Below are 19,823 nucleotides of genomic sequence, written 5' to 3'. Positions count from 1 at the left end.
AGGCCTTGGAACACGCAGAAGACAGGGTGCAAAGGTTCCAAGAAAGACACGACCGGATTCTAAGCCAAATATGCACGTATTACTTGATCAATAAGGAGCTTGAGGAGGCATTGGCTGGTGCTCGAGCTGCCATGAATGAGGCAATGGAGTTCGCTGTTAATTTGAGAAGAATGCAACTGAAGATCATCACCTCTTTCCCTGAAGAAGTACTTGATCATCAAGGCGAAGGATCCAATATTATTCCAATTCATTATATATAGTCAAAACAATATATATATATATATAGATGTTGAATTCTATTAATTATGAGCCTAGCCAGCCCCCTTTCCAGTGTTGTTTTGTGGAACACTTTGTCTAAATTATCTGATAATTAATTCGATCATATTGTAATTTGGCATTAAATATTCCAATCCTTATATACAGCTTTATTTTCCTAAGCCAACGAAGCTGTAGAATTGATATAACTCATACAATATCTTCTTCTTTTTCCTTTAATTTTTTTTTTCTCTTGAATATGGCTGGTTCATATAGAATTGATCTAACTCATAATATTTTTTTTTTCTTTTAGGTATCACGTCAGCACCAATAAGATAGCGACATGTGTCACTCTTAATAAATAAATACAAACATATTAAACTAAAAATATTAGTATTACTATTTTTTTAAAAAAAAATTAAGAAAAATAGAAAAAAGGAAAGGGGTGTGATCTTGGGTTGGAGACTTATTCTACTGGAGATCGGTACTCCTCTACGACAGATCCTTTTCATAAACCATCAATGCCTTTCTTTCGTCGGCATCCATTTGGGTGTCTAGTTAGTTGCTTGTTTGTGGGGGCTCAAGAAGGCTTGGGGGGCCTTTCGAGGTTCATTTCCCTTCCGATGTTTCATGGCTTTGCTTCGGTAATTAACCACTTTCAATAACCCTTTCAGATAAGCCCAGGTAGTTTTTGGCCCATTGGCCATTGCCTACTATTTAGTTGTATTGCTAGCACGTATTCTAATATTTGTTTTGGGTTTGTTATTGGAGAGCTTACCAATTTTTCTATGTTTTGATTCTCTATACCCATTCCTAATTTGCTTAGGAAAAAAAAATCGAATTGACGAAATTGGAAGGACAATACGTTATTATTGAGAAATTATAGCACAATGTTATGACTCGTTTAGGTGTGTAATTTTTTTGTATTATATTCTGCTATTTTTTATTATATTTAAAATTGTAGTTAACGAGAAAAATTTGTTTCTTAAAATTATGTTGGATGGTTTGGTGAACTTGATACAAAATTGAAAAAAATATTAGATAAAACTTGAATATAATTTAAATTTAAAAAATTCACCCAAACATATTTTTCAAAAATAATAAAATATAATAAAAAAAACACGAGTTATCCAAACATGCCCTTAGTAAGTTGATTTGCTCTTCAAGCACTTGCTAAAGCTTGAGAAAAACACGCAGCATGAATGTGTAGCCTGCTCCCAAAGGACAAAGAGTGTTGGTTTCTGATTTTGGGCGGAGCTAGCACTCTTTTTGGGTCACGATAACCCTAATTTTTTTTAAAACGCTTACAAAAGTATTAGGAATTATTGAAACATTGATTCTTGGAGTATGTCATAATTATGAATCATTCTCCATGGTTTAAAAAGTTAATAGAAGGTCCTTGTGGTAAACTATAATTACAAATCGATCCTTGAAATCAAATTCCGTTAAAAGTTTTGACAAATTCTGTTAAATGTCACGTCAGCGCTATATCAAACCAATTAGATGGCGACACGTGTCCATCTGAATAAAAAAATATAAATTTATTAAAAAATAAATAAATAAACTTATTTAAAAAAAAAAAATCAAAAAAAATTACTTATTTATTTTTTAATAAATTTATAATTTTTTATTAAGATGAACACGTGTCACCATCTAATTGATTTGATATGGCGCTGACGTGGCATTTAACCAGAATCTGTCAAATTTTTTAATAGAATTTGACTTTATGGATCAATTTGTAATTATAATTTACCACAATGATCTTCCATGAACTTTTTAAATCATAGAAAGTAATTCGTAATTATGGTATACTCCAGGGACTAATGATATAATTATTTCAAAATATTATTTTAATACTGCCAGTCCCGTCTTATATAAATATATTTAAATTGTATCATTGAAAGTACTGTTTAGTGGCTCTATGGTTAAATCCATCTTGTACCAAACTTGGAGAAGGGGTTCGAAATCCGTTTTGACCATTCATAACTTAACATTAAGTACAATGTTGATTGCAAAATAGCTTTTGTAGAGTTCGAACCTACGCCTATCGAGTTGAAAATGAGCACATTTACCATCAGGGCAACCATACAAAGTAGAGGTGGATATAACGTATGATTATACTAATAAGAAACTGTCGGATACAGTTTTTACTCAATGAAAAATTAGTTATCTTTATGCTTATAGTCCTTGTTTCTCACATAATGATTTATACTCTTACACTTTGTGTCAAATTGATTTCTGCCTTATGGCATGTAATTTTTGTGTATATTTAATTATGACATATGAGTTGATATGAAATTAAATTTAAGATTTTTTTTTTTTTTTTTTTTTTTTGTGTGTATAATACTAAAAAGGAAAAGAAAAAGAAAAAAAAAGTGTGTGCACATAGATAGAAAATAAATGTTAGAGCTCATTCTAACTAGTGTCCTTCTGGGGTTTTTCTATGCTAATATGACACTTTATTTTTAATAAAGAAAAACTACAGCTTAATTTCTCTCATGTTTTTATTAAAAAATACAGGGTGATATGTCAATATAGAAGGACTTCAGAAGGACACTAGAAGGAGGTCTAGCATTAAAAGACTATATTTATTGAGGAATGCTAGAACTCCCTCTGGAGTCATTCTATGCTGACATAACACCCTGTATTTTTTAATAAAAATAGAAAAAATAAATCAAGTTGTAGTTTTTCTTTATTAGAAATAAGATATCATGCCAGCATAAAAAAAACCTTAAAATGACATTAGAATTAACTCTCCTATTTCTTATGTTTATTTATGTAAGTTTGGGGTAGTTGATCCTTGTCCAAGTTTGGGAGTCCACAACATAAGAAATCCTAGTTTCACCCTCTAGCGCCTAGCGGTACTGAACAGTGAACAGGGTTTTATTCCTCGGATTTTTCTTTTTTTCTTCTTCCTTTATTCCTTTTCTTCTATTAAATGAAACAAAAACAGATGTATCCCAACAAGTAAAGATTTGCAAGACTTGTGTTAAGTCAAGCGCATCTAGTGTAGTGGTATCATAGTACCCTCCCACGGTACTGACCGGGGTTCGATTCCCCGGATGCGCAATTAGTGTTAAACCCTTTTTTTCTTTTTCTTTTTTTAAGTGTTAAAACCTTTTGCTACAATGCTACAGGGTCTTTGTGTTTGTGTCTAAGTGTCAAATATTGGGTAGTGCAAGGACCTCCATTGAAAGGGATAAGGATCTTCTCAATTTCATTTGAAATTGACGGTGTTCATTTTTATAGTAAAAAATTAAAGTTGGTGTATATAAGAGCACTAATAACATACATCCTATAAATGGTTTCATTCATTAGATATAGGAAAAATTTGAAAAAAGTCATAAAAAATTACATACATCAGTTTTCCTATATTTCTCCTAAACCCTTGGGTATATAGTACCCAATGTACAGTACTACCCAATAAATTATATAATGATAAAAATGACAAAAGGAAAAATAATAAAATAAGAATAAATAAATATTATTTAGTTGATATAAGGAAATATAAGGGAAGTGAATACCTTCTATCCGGATGGGCTGTAAACCCTCGTTTTATAACAGCCAAATTATAAGTGGACAAGTCATAAAAAATAACAAAATACAATAGACATGAAAACACTCAACCTTTGAAACAAATTAAACTCACTTGGTTTGTTTTGCCCATTAAACACCCTAAACCCCACTTAACGGAGATGCAAGGTCAATTTAACTATAATAAGATGCGAGAGATCTGTAATATGAGAGAAGCATAGATGCAAGCTCTGTTTTGTGAAGACGTTGGGTGGCGAATCAAACACAAAGGAGATACAAGCTCAGTCGTTCAAGTCTTATTGTGCAACAAAAAACCTGTCCTGCCACAGCAGGCAGGTTGGTTTCTTTGTCATCAGTGGGGAGCTATTGGTGAGGAGACCTTAGGATAAGTTGCTAAAACAAACGAGAGGGGAGGATCGACCCGTTCAGTATAATTCCAGAGAAAGACTGTTGGCAGCAAGTGGAGACATTTCTTTGGCCCCCTTTAAAAGGAAATGCGGGCAGGGTTAAGCCCGGCAAAGGGTTCGAGAATAGAGTAGGGTCCTGTCCTTAAGATTTAGCTAAGAAAAGAGTTCCAAACTTTTATGCATGCACCTTCATACAAGTGCTGCATACAAGTTCCGGCTAGGATAACTGGGAAAGATCAAACCAATTTGAACCGCTCATATCACAATAGTAGTAGCGTAAAGGCCGTAAGTCGGGAGGGGGGGGCAGTTTGGCTAAGCAGGTAGTGGTTTTTTTTTTTTGGCAGATCCGATGGGTCTTTTGCAAAGGAGAAAACTCAAAAAGTGCTGTTTTGTTCATTAGTTTTGTTTTTTGGTAAAAAAAATATGGTATTTTCATGCCTAATGTTTTTGTGTGTGTTTAGATGACGTCTCAATGTTTCATTGGAGGCTGTAAAAGTTTAGTTTTACAGCCCATTCGTATCAAATAGGCTCTCATAAGGGAATCTATTGTGAAATATTTTTTTATAGGGAAGTAAAAATTAATTTTGTTCCCTAAATTTAAGGAAAATTGTTGAGTATCTGCTGCAAGTGCTCTAACGATGTACATGTTTTTACATTGACGGGCTGTAAAACATCACTTTTACTGCTTCCAATCATGATTTCGACATATCAGAAAAAACACTATACAGAATAATATGATGAAAACATTGGATCTTTTGGCCAAACCAACCCATCGATCACTTTTCTCATCTCCACTCCGCCTCAATCAGTTTTCCAACAATTTGCGTTGTCAACAGCCACACCCAGTCCACCGAACCATCCCACTGTGATACTCAACCCCATACGACCCATCCAGCAACCACTTCCATTCAACAATCAAAGGAAATCAACACCCAACCACTGCCAATACGACCATACGACCCATCCAAGCCACCACCGATGAACAACCAAGCCTCCAATCTGCCAATCATTCCACCACCCCCAATCCAAACAAATCAAAGAAATACCCAAATCCAAAAAGAAACCCCATAAGAAAATCCCAAACAGTCAACAATCGTTCCGCAACCATTGCCAATACCCAAATCCCAGCCACCGTTGATACCCAAACCGCAAAACCCACAAACAGAAACCTATAAACCCCTCATCACACTGCAATTGACCACCGCACATGAAGTGGTGTCCTTGCCTCCACCAAAAATTTCATCTTTGCTGCCAGTGATCAACTGGTCCTCTGTGCGCCATTGACTGACCGAGATAGAGATCCAGAGAGGGAAAGAGAGATTCGGCAACAGAGAGAGATCCGACAAGAGAGAATGAGTGAGACGGCACTCAGAGAGAAGAATGAGAGAGTGAGAGAGTTGTTAGGCTTAAAATCGTGTGTTTTCCACACCATTCAATATGGTGTTTTTAGCCATCGTGTCAGTGTTTTATTAGAGACTGTAAAAGTGATGTTTGCAGTAGGTTTGGATTGTAGGTTTTCTCTTTTACATTATTTAAAAGACGTGCCAACATTGACTTCATATACAACATTATATGCACCAATTTTAAATTATGAAAATGAAATAAATATTTTCCGTTCTCATTTGAAATTGAGAGAAATATATTCCCATGGCCAAACTATATATTCAACTGGTCGGGCGTTGAAAATTTTGTGTATACTAGCAACTAAGGTTGCCTCGGGCTCCGACCTTTGATACTAAGGGCAAAATGTTAGCAGTCAGATGCCTAGTTAGTATTACGTGTCTTGAGGTGTCCAACGTATAATGTAGGTCTTAATGCCCTTTATAGTTTCCGTGATTTTTTCTTTTGTGTTCCTTATCCAAGTTAGGTATTTCTCTAGCATATGTTTCCTGAATTATGTGTATTTGGGTGCACCATTTGATTTTAATGAAGTTCGATTACTTGAAGAAGAAGAAAATGTTTGTTAGTGATGATGAGTTAGTTGGAGGTTGTTGTTGTTTGAGGTTTTAGTTTGTGATTTTAATGATTTAGAGTAGATATTATGATATTAGCTTACTAGGTGAACCATTCCGTGTTCAATATTGGCTCGTTTGATTCGCAGAATAGGTCTCTGGAATAGAATGACTATTCCCATATAAAAATCATTATTTGTTTGGTTTACACCATTCCTAATAAAATATTTTCATACGAAGATCAATAGTTATTCTTATAAAAAATTAGAGGAATAGCTATTCTTATAAGAAAAATCTTTATTTTTTTTTTTTCTACAAATCTATAATTATAAAATAATAATTATAATAAGATGAAATAACATGGCTACTGAGAATCAATACCAAAACAAAGCAAAATCAAATTCAAAGCTTTTGAACAAATTGAATTTCTCTTCAAGCATGAGATCATCAAAATTTCAGCCCAAAAAAATATTCAGAGCTTCTAAACAAATTGAATTTCTCCTCCCTCTTTTAGATATCTCTCTCGTCAATTTTTTCCTCATCTACTAGAATATTTCACATCTAATTCAGATGTTGACTAATTTTCATTATCTATTGTTTGTTTGTTTGTTTGTTTGTTTGTTTGTTTTTTTTTTTTTTTTTTTTTTTTTTTTTTTTTTCTCTCTCTCTCTGTTTTCTGGCAATTCCTTGAGCGTTTGAACAATCTCAGTTTGAAATGAGTTAGAGTGCGAGTGTCGAAGTAAAACGAGTTTACGTTTGGTGTTTTTAGTTTTTGTTTGGATGCTTAGAAAGCATTGGAAAATGGAAGATCATATATATGTATCTTCAATATTTTAGTAATTTTGGTATAATTTCAATGAAAGCATATGTATTTTTACTGAACTTAAGAATAAGAATAATTATTATTTTTACAGTTTTTGGTATGATGACGTGTCATATCCGAATGCGCTCTCTTCGCCACCTACAAGATAAAAAAGATTAAACACCATAGCTTGTCAGGTGTGCCGATGGAGTCTCACTCCGATGCCTAAGTCAGATTATTGTAGACAAAATACGGGGAATATAAGAGCACATGAGAAAATCATAGAGATTTGATACCTGGGATAGTGGCCTATTTATAGGCATGTAGTTTTTGTATACTGAGAATGTTCTTATTAGAATTTGATTAAGACTTTAATCCCATATTGTGTGGGATTAGATCTTATCCCTTTGGAAGTCCTGCTCGGGTAGGACTACTCTTTAGCTGAGTTCAATCAAATCTCTTATCTCATATCGTGTGGGATAAGAGGTAATCTCGGTATTTCTGGGATTAGACCTTCCAGCACATTTCTAGTGATTATGGATCATATATTCTCATAATTCCCTGCGATAATTCCAGGATAAGGATCCCATCATATTTTATCTCAATCACCTCGTGGTGATCCCAAGAAATCCAGTCTCGGACCATTTGGATATTGGCATTTCGTATGGATTCTTCTTGTATTCCCGGGACAATGATGTCCCAAGACTCATAAGTTGTATTTATCTCCAATAAATGATAGAGATACTAAATCTGTTACTAAGAGATGAGTACTAAGATGATGTAGAGCTTATTCATTGGCACCCGTAACATTTCTTTTTATTAATTGTTTTGATAATCTTTAATGAATAAGTTCTACATCATCTTAGTATCAATTTCTTAGTAACAGATTTAGTACTTATAGCATTTATCTTTATCTACATTTATGGCAACTGAGGGATATTCATAAGATTCTCGAAGTAAAGAGCATCCAAGGTGTTTTTTATTCGAGATTCTTCTTGGCTAAATATGAGGCATTTACGACAACCCGAATCTTCATGGGCCTCTAATGAAATATTACTCATTTTCGGGTTTGATGGATCAGGTGGGCCCACTTGTGAGCTTTGGATATGATAATTTTTCCAACAACTATTTCATTCCATTTTCTCTTATTCTTAATAATAGCCATTCATTTTCCTGATGGAAATCATGAACTAACTATTTTATGTACCAAATCAGAAATGTAGTTCAAACATGAGTTTTGGCCTAACCTTTTCTTAAACCAAATTCAGGGGTACATCCGTCATTATGTAAAAATTCCAGGGCTGCTTCATTCCAGCAAAAGCAGCTTCTTCTGGCTTTTTCTCTTGGCCAAAACCAAAGTGCCACGGATTGCCAGCGTGGCCCTTCCCACAATATCACGTAAATTTTTATCTTTCATGAAGAAAGCACCCCATTGGCCGAAAGCCAAACCCACGGATCGCCGACGTGTCACAGGTCATACCCTTCGGATCGAATATTGAAATACAACCGACAATCTCCCAGCCCCTTATTGGCCTAAACCAAAACTCCCGGATCGCCAGCGTGGCACATCTCCCAGCCGTCTGATCCAAACCCCATATCTCCAACCCCGCCCACTATAAATTAAATACCGCCCACCCTGAACCTCAAACCCAAAATTCAAAATACAAGCGCTCCAAAAATTCAAAACACAGGTCCACCAAAACGTATCTTCAGAGAGGTTTGAGGTTGTTCTTTTCTTAATGGAGACATCGAAGACGACGAGGGGAGCCGGAGGAAGAAAAGGCGGTGAGAGGAAGAAGTCGGTGACGAAGTCGGTCAAGGCGGGGCTCCAGTTTCCTGTGGGTCGTATCGCCCGGTTCCTGAAAAAGGGTCGTTACGCTCAGAGAACCGGCTCCGGGGCTGCCGTCTACCTCGCCGCCGTTCTCGAATATCTTGCTGCTGAGGTACTCTCTCAGATCCTAAAACACTCATTTTCTTGCTCTGTTCTCTCTCGATGCGTCTTTGCATTTTGGATTTCTGTGTTTGGTTGCCGAGAATTTGAGGAAGGGTGAAGCAAAGGAGAGTACAATTTTAGATCCTTTTATTTTGGATTATGTGTTTCGCTGCCGATATAATGGAAGGAGGTGATATAAGATTGGATGTTTGAATATCAGATCCAAATACTTATGGTTATTCTCAAGCAAAGACACAAATGTTTTATCCCAGATTTAGATCCACTTTTTTTCTTTTTTTTCTTCTGCATTTTCCAGGCATCTAAACAACTCTCTCTGCGTGGATGCAAACGAAAGAAAATAGAAAAAAAGGCTGATTTCTGTTTTTGTTCCTTTGTTGTGGTGTGAATGAAATGTAGGTGCTGGAGCTGGCCGGGAACGCGGCGCGTGACAACAAGAAGAACAGAATCAACCCGAGGCACGTGCTGTTGGCCGTGAGGAACGACGAGGAACTGGGGAAACTGCTTCAAGGGGTCACCATTGCCAACGGCGGTGTTCTGCCAAACATCAACCCAGTTTTGCTGCCCAAGAAGAGCATTTCAACTGAATCTGACAAGTCCCCAAAGGCCTCCAAGTCCCCCAAAAAAGCTTAAATGTTCTATTTTTCTTTTCTATGTATAACAGCCTTAGAGGTTGGGATCCTCTTGCTTTAATTTTTTTTGGAAGTTTCTGGTGCATAGATGTAGTTGGTAAATTTGAAATATCCAATGGAAAGCTACTTGTTTTCTAACTAGTTTGATTATATCGCAATCTGAGCAAATCGTAATTCTTTACAATTTAATTCATGGATTGTGCACATGTTATGGGAAGGGAGGGTGTTGGAGGGCTCTTTCTCCTTGCTGGAAAAGTTAAAAAAAAAAGGAATATTCAAACCACATCGTGAAAATTCAAATTTATTTTGTTCGTTCATTTTAATCTTACTCTGTTTGGTTTTCTGAAATGGGAATTCGTTTTACAGTAGTGACGCAAGAACCTGAAACGAGAGTCCAGGTGGGGGAAAAATAAAAATCCTTACTTTTGTGCCAAACGAGGACTAAATCGAGACTTCAATTTTAGTGTCTAATCCTTTTCCTTTATTTTCCTTGCAACCAAACAGGTCGTAGAACCAATAAGTTCTTTATAAAATCTAACCTTAGCAACGCTAGCAGTGACACATTCACACCAACCACTTCTCCTTGGACACTGACAAGGAGCATTGCAGAATCCTCCTGCGCCAGAAAAAATAGTAAAAAGTTTATATCTAAAGAAACGGCTGAAAATACAAGCACACCACACAGAAACATGAATGCCACAAACCCAGAGAGAGTTACCGCATTAATCTCATAGTCGGTTTGGCGGACGCTTGAGGGAAAACTTACAACCCGACTGTGTGATTATACGGGTTAATGGCGATATGAACGACTGTTCTTAATGCCTAAATGAGTAACAGTAATAAAAAGGTCCCATATTCTTTCTTAAATTATACATTTTCTTTTTAAAAAAATCCCTTTATTATTAGGATTCATTGTTAATAAAGATATATATTTTATAACTATTTCCCCCTTTTTTATCTCTTCTCGGATAGCAGGGATTTACAAGTGGTTATTAACCGACAACTCTTGACCGCATAATTAATTTTGTAGGTGGTTGGAAAAAACCGCTAATTGTTTTAGACTGAGAGGTTGGTTTTGTAAAATGATTGTTGTACAACTCTTGACACAATTCTTGTTTGAATCCAACAATTTTTTTTCAAATTAATTATTAGATCTGTTTTTCTATATGCGAGTATACTTCCAAGAGCAGTGATACATTTCCGTCCCTCATCACCCCCTTTTTCATTTTTAAATAAAAAAAAAATTAAAATTTATCCTTTGATGTGACCATCAAAGGACAAATTTATAGATTTTTTGATTTAAAAAACCAAAAGAGGGTGATGGAAGACGGTTGTTTGTCCCCCACCTATCATTTTCCCACTTCCAATGACTGATTTTTAAAAAAGTTGTTACAGTTGTACGAATGTTGTAAACGTATCATATCTCTAATGGTTTTAGGGTATGCGGAGGTGGTTAATAACCACTAACTACATACTCTTATATATATATATATATATATATAATAAAATAATAATATTACACAAAATGACGTGATTTTGTTGCGTTTGATATTTGATTTTTCGTTTTGAGTTTAATGAAATTGATCTTTATTCATAAAAATAGGGGAAAATTGCACCGTTGGTCCCTGTGGTATTCCATAATTATTTTTTACTCCCTGTGGTTTAAAAAATTACTGGGAGATCCTTGTGGTATGCAATAATTACAAATCGATCCCTGGCGTCAAATTCTGTTAAATTTTTTAGGGATAATTGCACCGGAGGTCCCTGTGGTATACCATAATTATTTTTCACTCCCTATAGTTTAAAAAGTTCACTGGAGGTCCTCGTGATATGCAATAATTACAAATCGATCCCTGGCGTCAAATTCTGTTAAAATTTTTAACAGATTCCGTCAAATGCCACGTCAGCGCCACGTGTCGCCAATAAGATGGCGACACGTGTCTATCGTAATAAAAAATATAAATTTATTAAAAAATAAATAAAAATACTTATTTTTTTATAAAAAAAATTCAAAAAAAAAAAAGAAGCTGAAGGGGTGGCCGCGCGCCACCCCCAGTGGCTGCAGGGGGTGGCGCGCGGCCACCCCCAGTGGCCGGGGGTGGCCTTCGGGCCACCCCTAGATCTACTAAGGGTGGCCCGATGGCCACCCCCGGCCACTGGGGGTGGCCGCGCGCCACCCCAGGTGGCCTCTGGGGGTGGTGCGTGGCCACCCCCAGTGGCCGGGGGTGGCCATCGGGCCACCCTTAGAAGATCTAGGGGTGGCCCGAAGGCCACCCCCAATGGCCTGGGGGTGGCCGCGCGCCACCGCCGGCGGCCTCTGGGGGTGGCGCGCGGCCACCCCCATGGGCTGTTGGTGGCCTGGCCACCCCTTTCCCATTTTTGTTTTTTTCTTTTTTTTTTTGTTTTTTGTTTTTTTCTTTTTTAAAAAATAAGTATTATTTATTTATTTTTTAATAAATTTATATTATTTTATTAAAATTAGACATGTCAGCGCCACGTGTCGCCAATAAGATGACGACACGTGGCGCTGACGTGGCATTTGACGGAATATGTTAAAAATTTTAACAGAATTTGACGCCAGGGATCGATTTGTAATTATTGCATATCACGAGGACCTCCAGTGAACTTTTTAAACCATAGGGAGTGAAAAATAATTATGGTATACCACAGGGACCTCCGGTGCAATTATCCCAATTTTTTAACAGATTCCATCAAATGCCACGTCAGCGACACGTGTCACCTTCTTATGACGACACGTGTCCATCTTAATAATAATAAAAAAAATTTATTAAAAAATAAATAAAAATACTTTTTTTTTTTTTTAAAAAAAAAAAAAATCAAAAAAAAAAAAAAAACTGAACGGGTGGCCTGGCCGCCCCCAGCCACTGGGGGTGGCCGCGCGCCACCCCCTGCGGCCTCTGGGGGTGGCGCGCGGCCACCCCCAAATGGGTGGCTTGGCCACCCGTTCAGTTTTTTTTTTTTATTATTTTTTTTTAATTAAAGTATTTTATTTATTTTTTAATAAATTTATATTTTTTTATTAAGATGGACACGTGTCGCTGACGTGGCATTTGACAGAATCTGTTAAAAAATTTAACAGAATTTGACGCCAGGGATCGATTTGTAATTATTGTATACCACGAGGACCTCCAGTAATTTTTTAAACCATAGGGAGTAAAAAATAATTATGGCATACCACAGGGACCAACGGTGCAATTTTTCCTAAAAATAGTTTAATAATAATATTAATATTTTTGAACTTTATTACATTTTAAAGCCTTCTAATTATTTATAAAGGCCCAAAGACATCTAAAATAGGCCATAAAAAAACAAATTTTTTAAAAGTAATTATGCGGTGCGATTATACTTTCAATAACTGCGATTGAGATTAATCGTCAGAGACGATAACTATTAATTGCAACCATCCATAACCGTGTATACTCCTTGCCGCCTTGCTTTCCAGAGCAAGTAAAAAGAAGATACACAAAAGTTTTATTTTTTATTTTTCAGTTTGGCTAAGGAATTCTCTCTTCTTTTAGGCCTCGTTTGGTTTGCGGAATGTCTATTCCATTAGGAAAAGGAATAACTATTCATGGGAATAGATGAAAATGGAATGGAATAACTATTCTTATTCTTTTGTTTGGTTGTAACGGTGGGATAGAACATTGCATATGTATTCTTTTGTTTGGTACAGTGCAATACATTGGTGAATGGAATCATATTATAATCAAATTTTCTAAAATACCCTTATAATACAAATATAATTTATATTCTTGAGGACATTTTTTTTTCTTTATTTAAGAAACATAAACAATCATACTATGACCTTTTTTGTTTTTTTTTTTTTAATTTCATAGAGTTCATGGCTTCTTTTTTTTTTTTTCATATACAATTACGCTACAAAATGATTTATAAGGAAAAAAAAAAAAACACACACACACACACACATAATCATCATATCACCATCATAAAAAAATAGATCATCTGCAAAGCCCTTTTTATTTTATTCTTTTTTATTTGTTTTCCAGCAACAAACATTCATTCTTTGCTTACAAAGTAAAATAATTTATAAGAGAAAAAAAAAAAAAAAAACATAATCATCATAAAAAAATAAATCATCTACAAAGCCCTTTTTATTTTATTATTTTTTATTTGTTTTTCAGTAACAAACATTCGTTCTTTGCTTATAAAGTTTTTCTCAAACCTCCGCAAGGCAATTGGAGTCCCCCCGATATTAAGAGGTACTCGTTTTGCTACATCTACTGTAGTTGGGTTGAGAAACAGAGAGAGGGGGATGAGAATATAATTGCAGAGATGGGGAAAGGTATTGATGGTGCACTTGAGTGATGAATTTTTGAAATCAGAATTAAATTTTTATTTTGTTTGCGAATTTTGAAATTTGACTTTTTATATAAAATTGAATAAAATATGATTTGTTTATAAAAAGTTGAATAAAATATAATTTGTTTTTTAAAAAGTTGAATAAAATATGATTTGTTTCTGAAAAAAGTAGAATCAGAATTATATTTTATTGTCAAAATTTCGTATTAAAACACACCATGAGTTGAGAAACAGAGAGAGAGAGAGGGATAAGAGACTTGGGTGTTGAGAAGGTTGGAGTTTTTGGGCAAAAGACGAATTTAATTTATTCCCATAGGAAAGGAATAGGTATTCCACTCATTTTTGAGTGGAATACCTATTCCTCTTCGTAAGGGAATAACTATTCCCTTAAATAATATACAACCAAACAAAAGAATAGCTATTCCGTAGGAATAACTATTCCTTTCCATGGGTCTAATCCGCAAACCAAACGAGGCCTTAGTTCCTTCTTGCGGTTTTCTGACCAACCGGGTTCGGCCTAGGTATGTCTTTTTTTGTTTCAGTCTAGTCCTGCTAAGCCGGTTGACCTAAACCGGTTTCCCCGAGCATTTTTACCCGTCTCGGACGGGTTAAGGGTGGATGGGGTTTATCGAAAATATTACCTATAAACCCGTATGGGCCATATCTGCCGCCTTTCTTAATTTCTCCAATTCTCCGGTCTTTAGTTCTACACACAAGCAGCCGCTTTCTTCTCTTCACTTCTTCACAAAACCGTAGCCGTTGTCCGCACGCCGGGAGGCCCGTGACAATTCTTTGCACTTCTCCACTTATCCGTCCCCATTCTTTCATTTCTTCACTTTGCGTTGTTGATCTGCGTCTGTTTTTAAGGTATATATCCGCACATCATAGTTTGCTAGTTTCTAGTTTTGCAGATTTTTTGAATTTTTGTTCGTCTTTATCTTCAGATTAGGGATTCTCTTTGTATACTCTCTGTACTAGGGTTGCGCCCCTTTGTGCTTATTTAATGATATTGACATTACTTATAAAAAAATTATCATAGTTCCACCCCTAGTTGCTAAGAAAATGTTTCATACGGAAAAAGGGGAAGAATGCACAATTTTAAAACTATTTTAATCTTAATTTCTTGGTTCTGATGTTATTTTATTCTTCCATGTTTCTTTATTAATTACCTTGTTCATTATATGTTTTAAAACTGTTGAGAAAACGGAAGAAAAGAAAATGGACAAGAAATGAAATAAAATATATCTCCTCTGCCATTATCCATCCCAGATATGGGAACCTCAGCTGGATGTTCCCAATTGAGAAATTTGTTGGGCATAACATGGGAAATAGAGCGTGTAGTGCTTGCTTTGACGCTCATGGTTAACTCGGTGCTTACACCAGCTTTGCTTTTGCAGGGGAATCATTGCCTTTAATTATGGACTAGGCCTCGATCTTGACAGGCAAAGATTGAGTCACTTGATAGCCAATTTTACCGAGCAACATGTTGCAAATGTGGATGAAGGCATGCGCTCTCACTGCACTCTCACTCACCATGCTATTACATACAACACATACATTTATAGTGTATGTCGTCTTCTCCATCACGGTTTATCCCAAGAGATCTCTTTATATCTCAACTCCAAAAATTCATTCCTAGAAAATGGAAACAGGGTACAAAACCGTATGATAAGCCATCCACACCACGCAAATCCAATGATTCTATCCCGGAAACAAACACAAGTAGTGATGAATCTATGATTAATTCCCTTTTTACATCTCTCAAGGACTTTGCGAGCCAGGGCCATTTATCGAAAGCATTCAAAACCTTCTCTCTTATCCAGGTACATGCCTCTTCTGTTGCTTCTTTCGACCTTATCTTACATTCCATCTCTTCTCTTCTTCTATCTTGCACCAACCTTAAATCACTCTTACAAGGTAAACAACTTCATGCTCAGATTATCTCCTTGGGTCTTGAACAAAATCCCCTTTTGGTACCCAAACTTGTCACATTTTACTCAAGCTTTGACCTCCTTGTTGATGCCCATAATGTTACTCAGAATTCAAGTATTTTGCACCCTTTGCCTTGGAATTTGCTTATCTGTTCTTACGTTAGAAATGGACTTTTTGGGGAGGCTCTCTCTGCCTATAGAGAAATGGTGGATAAGGGGGTTAGACCAGATAATTTCACTTACCCATCTGTTCTCAAGGCTTGTGGTGAAAAAATGGATCTGGGTTTTGGTAGGGAGATTCATAAGACTATTAATTCTAGCTCTGCTAGGTGGAACTTGTTTGTACATAATGCCTTGGTCTCCATGTATGGGAGGTTTGGGGAAATTGATGTCGCTCGTAGCTTGTTTGACAAGATGCCAGAGAAGGATGCTGTTTCTTGGAACACGATGATTTCTGCTTACGCCTCGAGAAGAATGTGGAAGGAAGCATTTGAGCTTTTTGAAAGTATGAGAATTACTGGTATTGAAGTTAATATCATAACTTGGAATACTATAGCTGGTGGGTGCTTGCGGACGGGCAATTTTAAGGGAGCACTAAACTTGCTTTTTCGGATGAGAACTTGTGGCATTCATTTGGATTCTGTGGCGAGGATTATTGGTTTGGGTGCATGTTCCCACATTGGGGTCATTAAATTAGGGAAAGAAATTCATGGTTCTGCAATTCGTAGCTGTTGTGATGGGTTTCATAATGTCAAGAATGCATTAATAACTATGTATTCCAGGTGCAAAGACCTTAGACACGCCTATATTCTGTTTCGATTGATAGAAGATAAGAGTATAATTACTTGGAACTCCATGCTTTCTGGCTACAGCCACATGGATCAACCTGAGGAAGCATCGTTCCTATTTAGAGAGATGTTGCTTTCCGGAATTGAACCAAATTATGTGACAATTGCGAGCATTCTTCCTCTCTGTGCTCGAGTGGCAAATTTGCAACATGGGAAGGAGTTCCATTGCTACATTATGAAGCGTGAAGGGTTCGAGGACTATTTGCTATTGTGGAATGCTCTTGTAGACATGTATGCAAGATCAGGCAAAGTTTTGGAAGCTAAAAGAGTGTTTGATTCATTGAGCAAAAGGGATGAGGTGACTTATACTTCCTTGATTGCTGGATATGGAATGAAAGGAGAGGGACAAGCTGCACTAGAAGTATTTGAAGAGATGAAAAGGTCCCAAACCAAACCAGACCATATAACCATGGTTGCGGTTCTATCAGCTTGTAGCCATTCCGGTCTTGTAATCCAAGGCCAAAGACTGTTTGAAAATATGCTAGGTGTATATGGTATATGTCCTCATTTGGAGCATTATGCATGCATGGTTGATCTCTTTGGCAGGGCTGGCTTGTTGGACAAAGCAAAAGAGATTATCACTACTATGCCTTACAAGCCAACCCCTGCCATGTGGGCCACTCTAATAGGAGCCTGTCGGATTCATGGAAATGCGGAGATGGGGGAGTGGGCAGCTCAAACACTATTGGAAATGAGGCCTGAAAACTCAGGTTACTATGTGTTGATTGCTAACATGTATGCTGCTGCTGGTTGTTGGAACAAGCTAGCTGAGGTTAGAACTTCCATGAGGGACTTGGGTGTGAGGAAGGCTCCTGGTTGTGCTTGGGTCGATGTGGGCACAGGATTTTCCCCCTTTGTGGTTGGGGACACATCAAACCTTCATGCACAAGAGATTTACACTTTGTTGGATGGATTAACTGAGCTAATGAAAGACGCCGGTTATGTTGCAAGTGTGGATTTTGGTTTGGAAGACGAAATTATTGAGGAATAGGATCAACAATGGAGTTAATAACTAAACAAAGGGCTGCTAACATATTATTGAACTAATTTGAGGTAGAGATATTCTTTTAAAGTGAGGCTAAAATGTTGTTTAGAAGGAGAGTGGATCATGGGCTTAGTAAGCAGAAAGAATGGCTCTCAACATTTGGAGACCTTGGTTGCACATGGAACTCTTCTCCTAAAAGACATTTACTTTCATCTGTATTGATTTTGTAGCAGATTTGAGTTCATTACTTTAGAGGCTTGCAGTTTTTTTGGCATTCAATCTTACCTATTCTATTGCCAATTTTTGGAGAAAATGATTAATGCACCTCTTAAAATCTGGTGTGCATCTCTGAACTACTATGGTATTTTTTGTTGGTGAGGAATGCCAACACTACAATCATGATGTAGCAAAATTGAATGGAGGATTCACATTGTTATTTTTCAAGACATACAAGTACAGATTTCAATTTCTTGTGGCTTTCTTCTTTGACTATACTGAAATTTTAATGCTGTGAAGTTATTAATTGGATAACAGATTTTCTTGACTTGTCATGAATCAGTTAGGAGGAGGTTTCCTCTGTCAGTGAACTGTAGACGTTTTCTCTGTTGGAGTTTATTTAGAAAATGTTAAATTTAATAATTTATTTATTTATTTTATCTGAACCCACTAACTTATCATTCACTTTCTTCCTACAACCTGATGAAGCCTTATTTGAGCAAGACCTCATTGGCAGAAAAGACATGTATTCTATCCTTCTGATCATTTGAAGGGAAAATATTAAATAACCACTTTATTAAGCTAAATCCATAAATCACCCATTTTTGCCTCAACGATTTTTTATTTTATTTTTATTTTATTTTTATTTTTTATTTTTTTTTCCTTCTCTCCTTATCTTAGGATTATATCTTCGATTGCAAAAAAAGGATAATCGAGGTAATGAAATCAAAAAAATTAAAAAATTGAGGTGTTAAAATCAAATTCGATCAAAACACAAAGTTTATCAATATTTTCCCTAGTTTAAAACTTTTGGACTCGGAAAAGAGCACGCATCAAATGGATGGAGCATGGCATCAGTGAAGAAGCTGGTTTGGCCGAAATGGCTTCCAAAGCAAACCTGGGAATGAGCTGGTCAAATCCTTCAAAGGTCCTTTGATTCTAATCTTTTAGGGATCGTTGAAGGAGACTCATTATACGTCATTTTTTTTAGCCTATAAAAACCTCACCTTGCCAACAATCGGAGAATTGCCTTAGTCAGTTTGTTGTTTCTGATATATTTGGTCTCTCCAGCTCCTTTGACTTCAGGACTATCACCAAGATTAATAAGAGTGCGAATCTCAGTGTTCACAACATAGCTTATTAGGCCGCTAGCACTCATTTGGCTAGCAACTTTCCTACATATTTGTATCTGTTGAAACAGTTTTCAGTATGGTAACGTATCAGCTCCTGATTGGATTTTACAATGGCTTGGTTTGCGTTGTCGGTTAGTCGGACTTCCGTGTAACCTGTAAAACAACGAGAACATGTCGGGGGTTAGCCGGCGTTCCTCCCTCTGATGCTTAAGTCAGGCGAGTAGGTGAGAGCTAAAAATAGTGAAATTAGAATGTTCAAATACTTGGGGATGGGGAGTAATGTATTTATAGGCATTTCGGAGTAAGTGGAGGAACTGTGCTAGGAACAGTACATCCATGATATCCTGGGGTGTCATGTCAGTCCTGGTACGGAGATAGGTGGAAATCTGGATTTTCAGGGATCCTGGGGTATTCGTCAGGTCTAACAGCATGGTGTAATCCTGCAATTTCAAAGAGTTAGTAAACAGTATGGTTATCCTGTCATCGTAATCCTTTATCGTATTAGAGTAGGTGTACTCAGTCCTATGAGTTTCGCTGTGGTGGTAAGGACATTCATTGAATTACGTCATTTCTATCTCGACTTAAGGTGTCCAAACGGATCACATCAATCTTTTTTTTTTTGTTTTCTAACCGGCCGTGTACTTTTGTTTTTGCTGTTTGTACTGTTCGACAATCTCATCTATAAAAGATTTGAAAAAAATTACAGCAATTTGGGTTACACGGTTAGGTTAATATATCTCTTTGGCATATCATTTTGGTCATGTGGAACCTTGGTCAAAGAAAACCATGGTGATTGGTTATAACTGATTTCATTTGAATCATTTCTTTAAACGTTT

At 36.5% G+C, this 19,823-nt stretch overlaps 2 protein-coding genes and 1 non-coding gene across 4 annotated transcripts; all 3 read left to right on the top strand.

The window, feature by feature from the left end:
* Positions 1-3,253: 3,253 nt before the first annotated feature.
* On the top strand, positions 3,254-3,324 carry TRNAG-CCC (transfer RNA glycine (anticodon CCC)). Its single transcript has one exon. It is a non-coding gene; the product is annotated as a tRNA-Gly (tRNA).
* Positions 3,325-8,589: 5,265 nt separating this feature from the next.
* On the top strand, positions 8,590-9,674 carry LOC133852757 (histone H2A.1). The gene is made up of 2 exons (XM_062289504.1): positions 8,590-8,893; positions 9,301-9,674. The coding sequence occupies exons 1-2, from the start codon at positions 8,690-8,692 to the stop codon at positions 9,532-9,534; spliced, it is 438 nt and encodes a 145-aa protein (XP_062145488.1). The 5' UTR covers positions 8,590-8,689; the 3' UTR covers positions 9,535-9,674.
* Positions 9,675-14,544: 4,870 nt separating this feature from the next.
* LOC133851095 (pentatricopeptide repeat-containing protein At1g71490) lies at positions 14,545-18,132 on the top strand. 2 transcript variants are annotated; one of them, XM_062287400.1, is made up of 3 exons: positions 14,545-14,741; positions 15,272-15,697; positions 15,812-18,132. In XM_062287400.1, exons 2-3 carry the CDS (start codon positions 15,443-15,445, stop codon positions 17,642-17,644), a joined length of 2,088 nt encoding a protein of 695 aa, XP_062143384.1. In that variant the 5' UTR covers positions 14,545-14,741; positions 15,272-15,442; the 3' UTR covers positions 17,645-18,132. The 2 variants fall into 2 exon arrangements, with proteins under 2 accessions (XP_062143384.1, XP_062143383.1); XM_062287399.1 differs by having other exon boundaries at positions 15,272-18,132.
* The last annotated feature ends 1,691 nt before the right edge of the window (positions 18,133-19,823 follow it).

This window comes from Alnus glutinosa, chromosome 12 (genome assembly GCF_958979055.1).
Source record: "Alnus glutinosa chromosome 12, dhAlnGlut1.1, whole genome shotgun sequence".
NCBI classification, from domain to species: domain Eukaryota; kingdom Viridiplantae; phylum Streptophyta; class Magnoliopsida; order Fagales; family Betulaceae; genus Alnus; species Alnus glutinosa.
The sequence above is the reverse complement of the archived record's forward strand: the minus strand, read 5'-3'. Positions and strand labels throughout refer to the sequence as shown.

Excerpts from the sequence above, each read along its gene's own strand:
- LOC133852757 (XM_062289504.1), top strand. The coding sequence starts at position 8,690 with ATGGAGACATCGAAGACGACGAGGGGAGCCGGAGGAAGAAAAGGCGGT. Across the intron at positions 8,894-9,300 it reads TCGAATATCTTGCTGCTGAG|GTGCTGGAGCTGGCCGGGAA; the intron begins GTACTCTCTCAG and ends AATGAAATGTAG.
- LOC133851095 (XM_062287399.1), top strand. The coding sequence starts at position 15,443 with ATGTCGTCTTCTCCATCACGGTTTATCCCAAGAGATCTCTTTATATCT.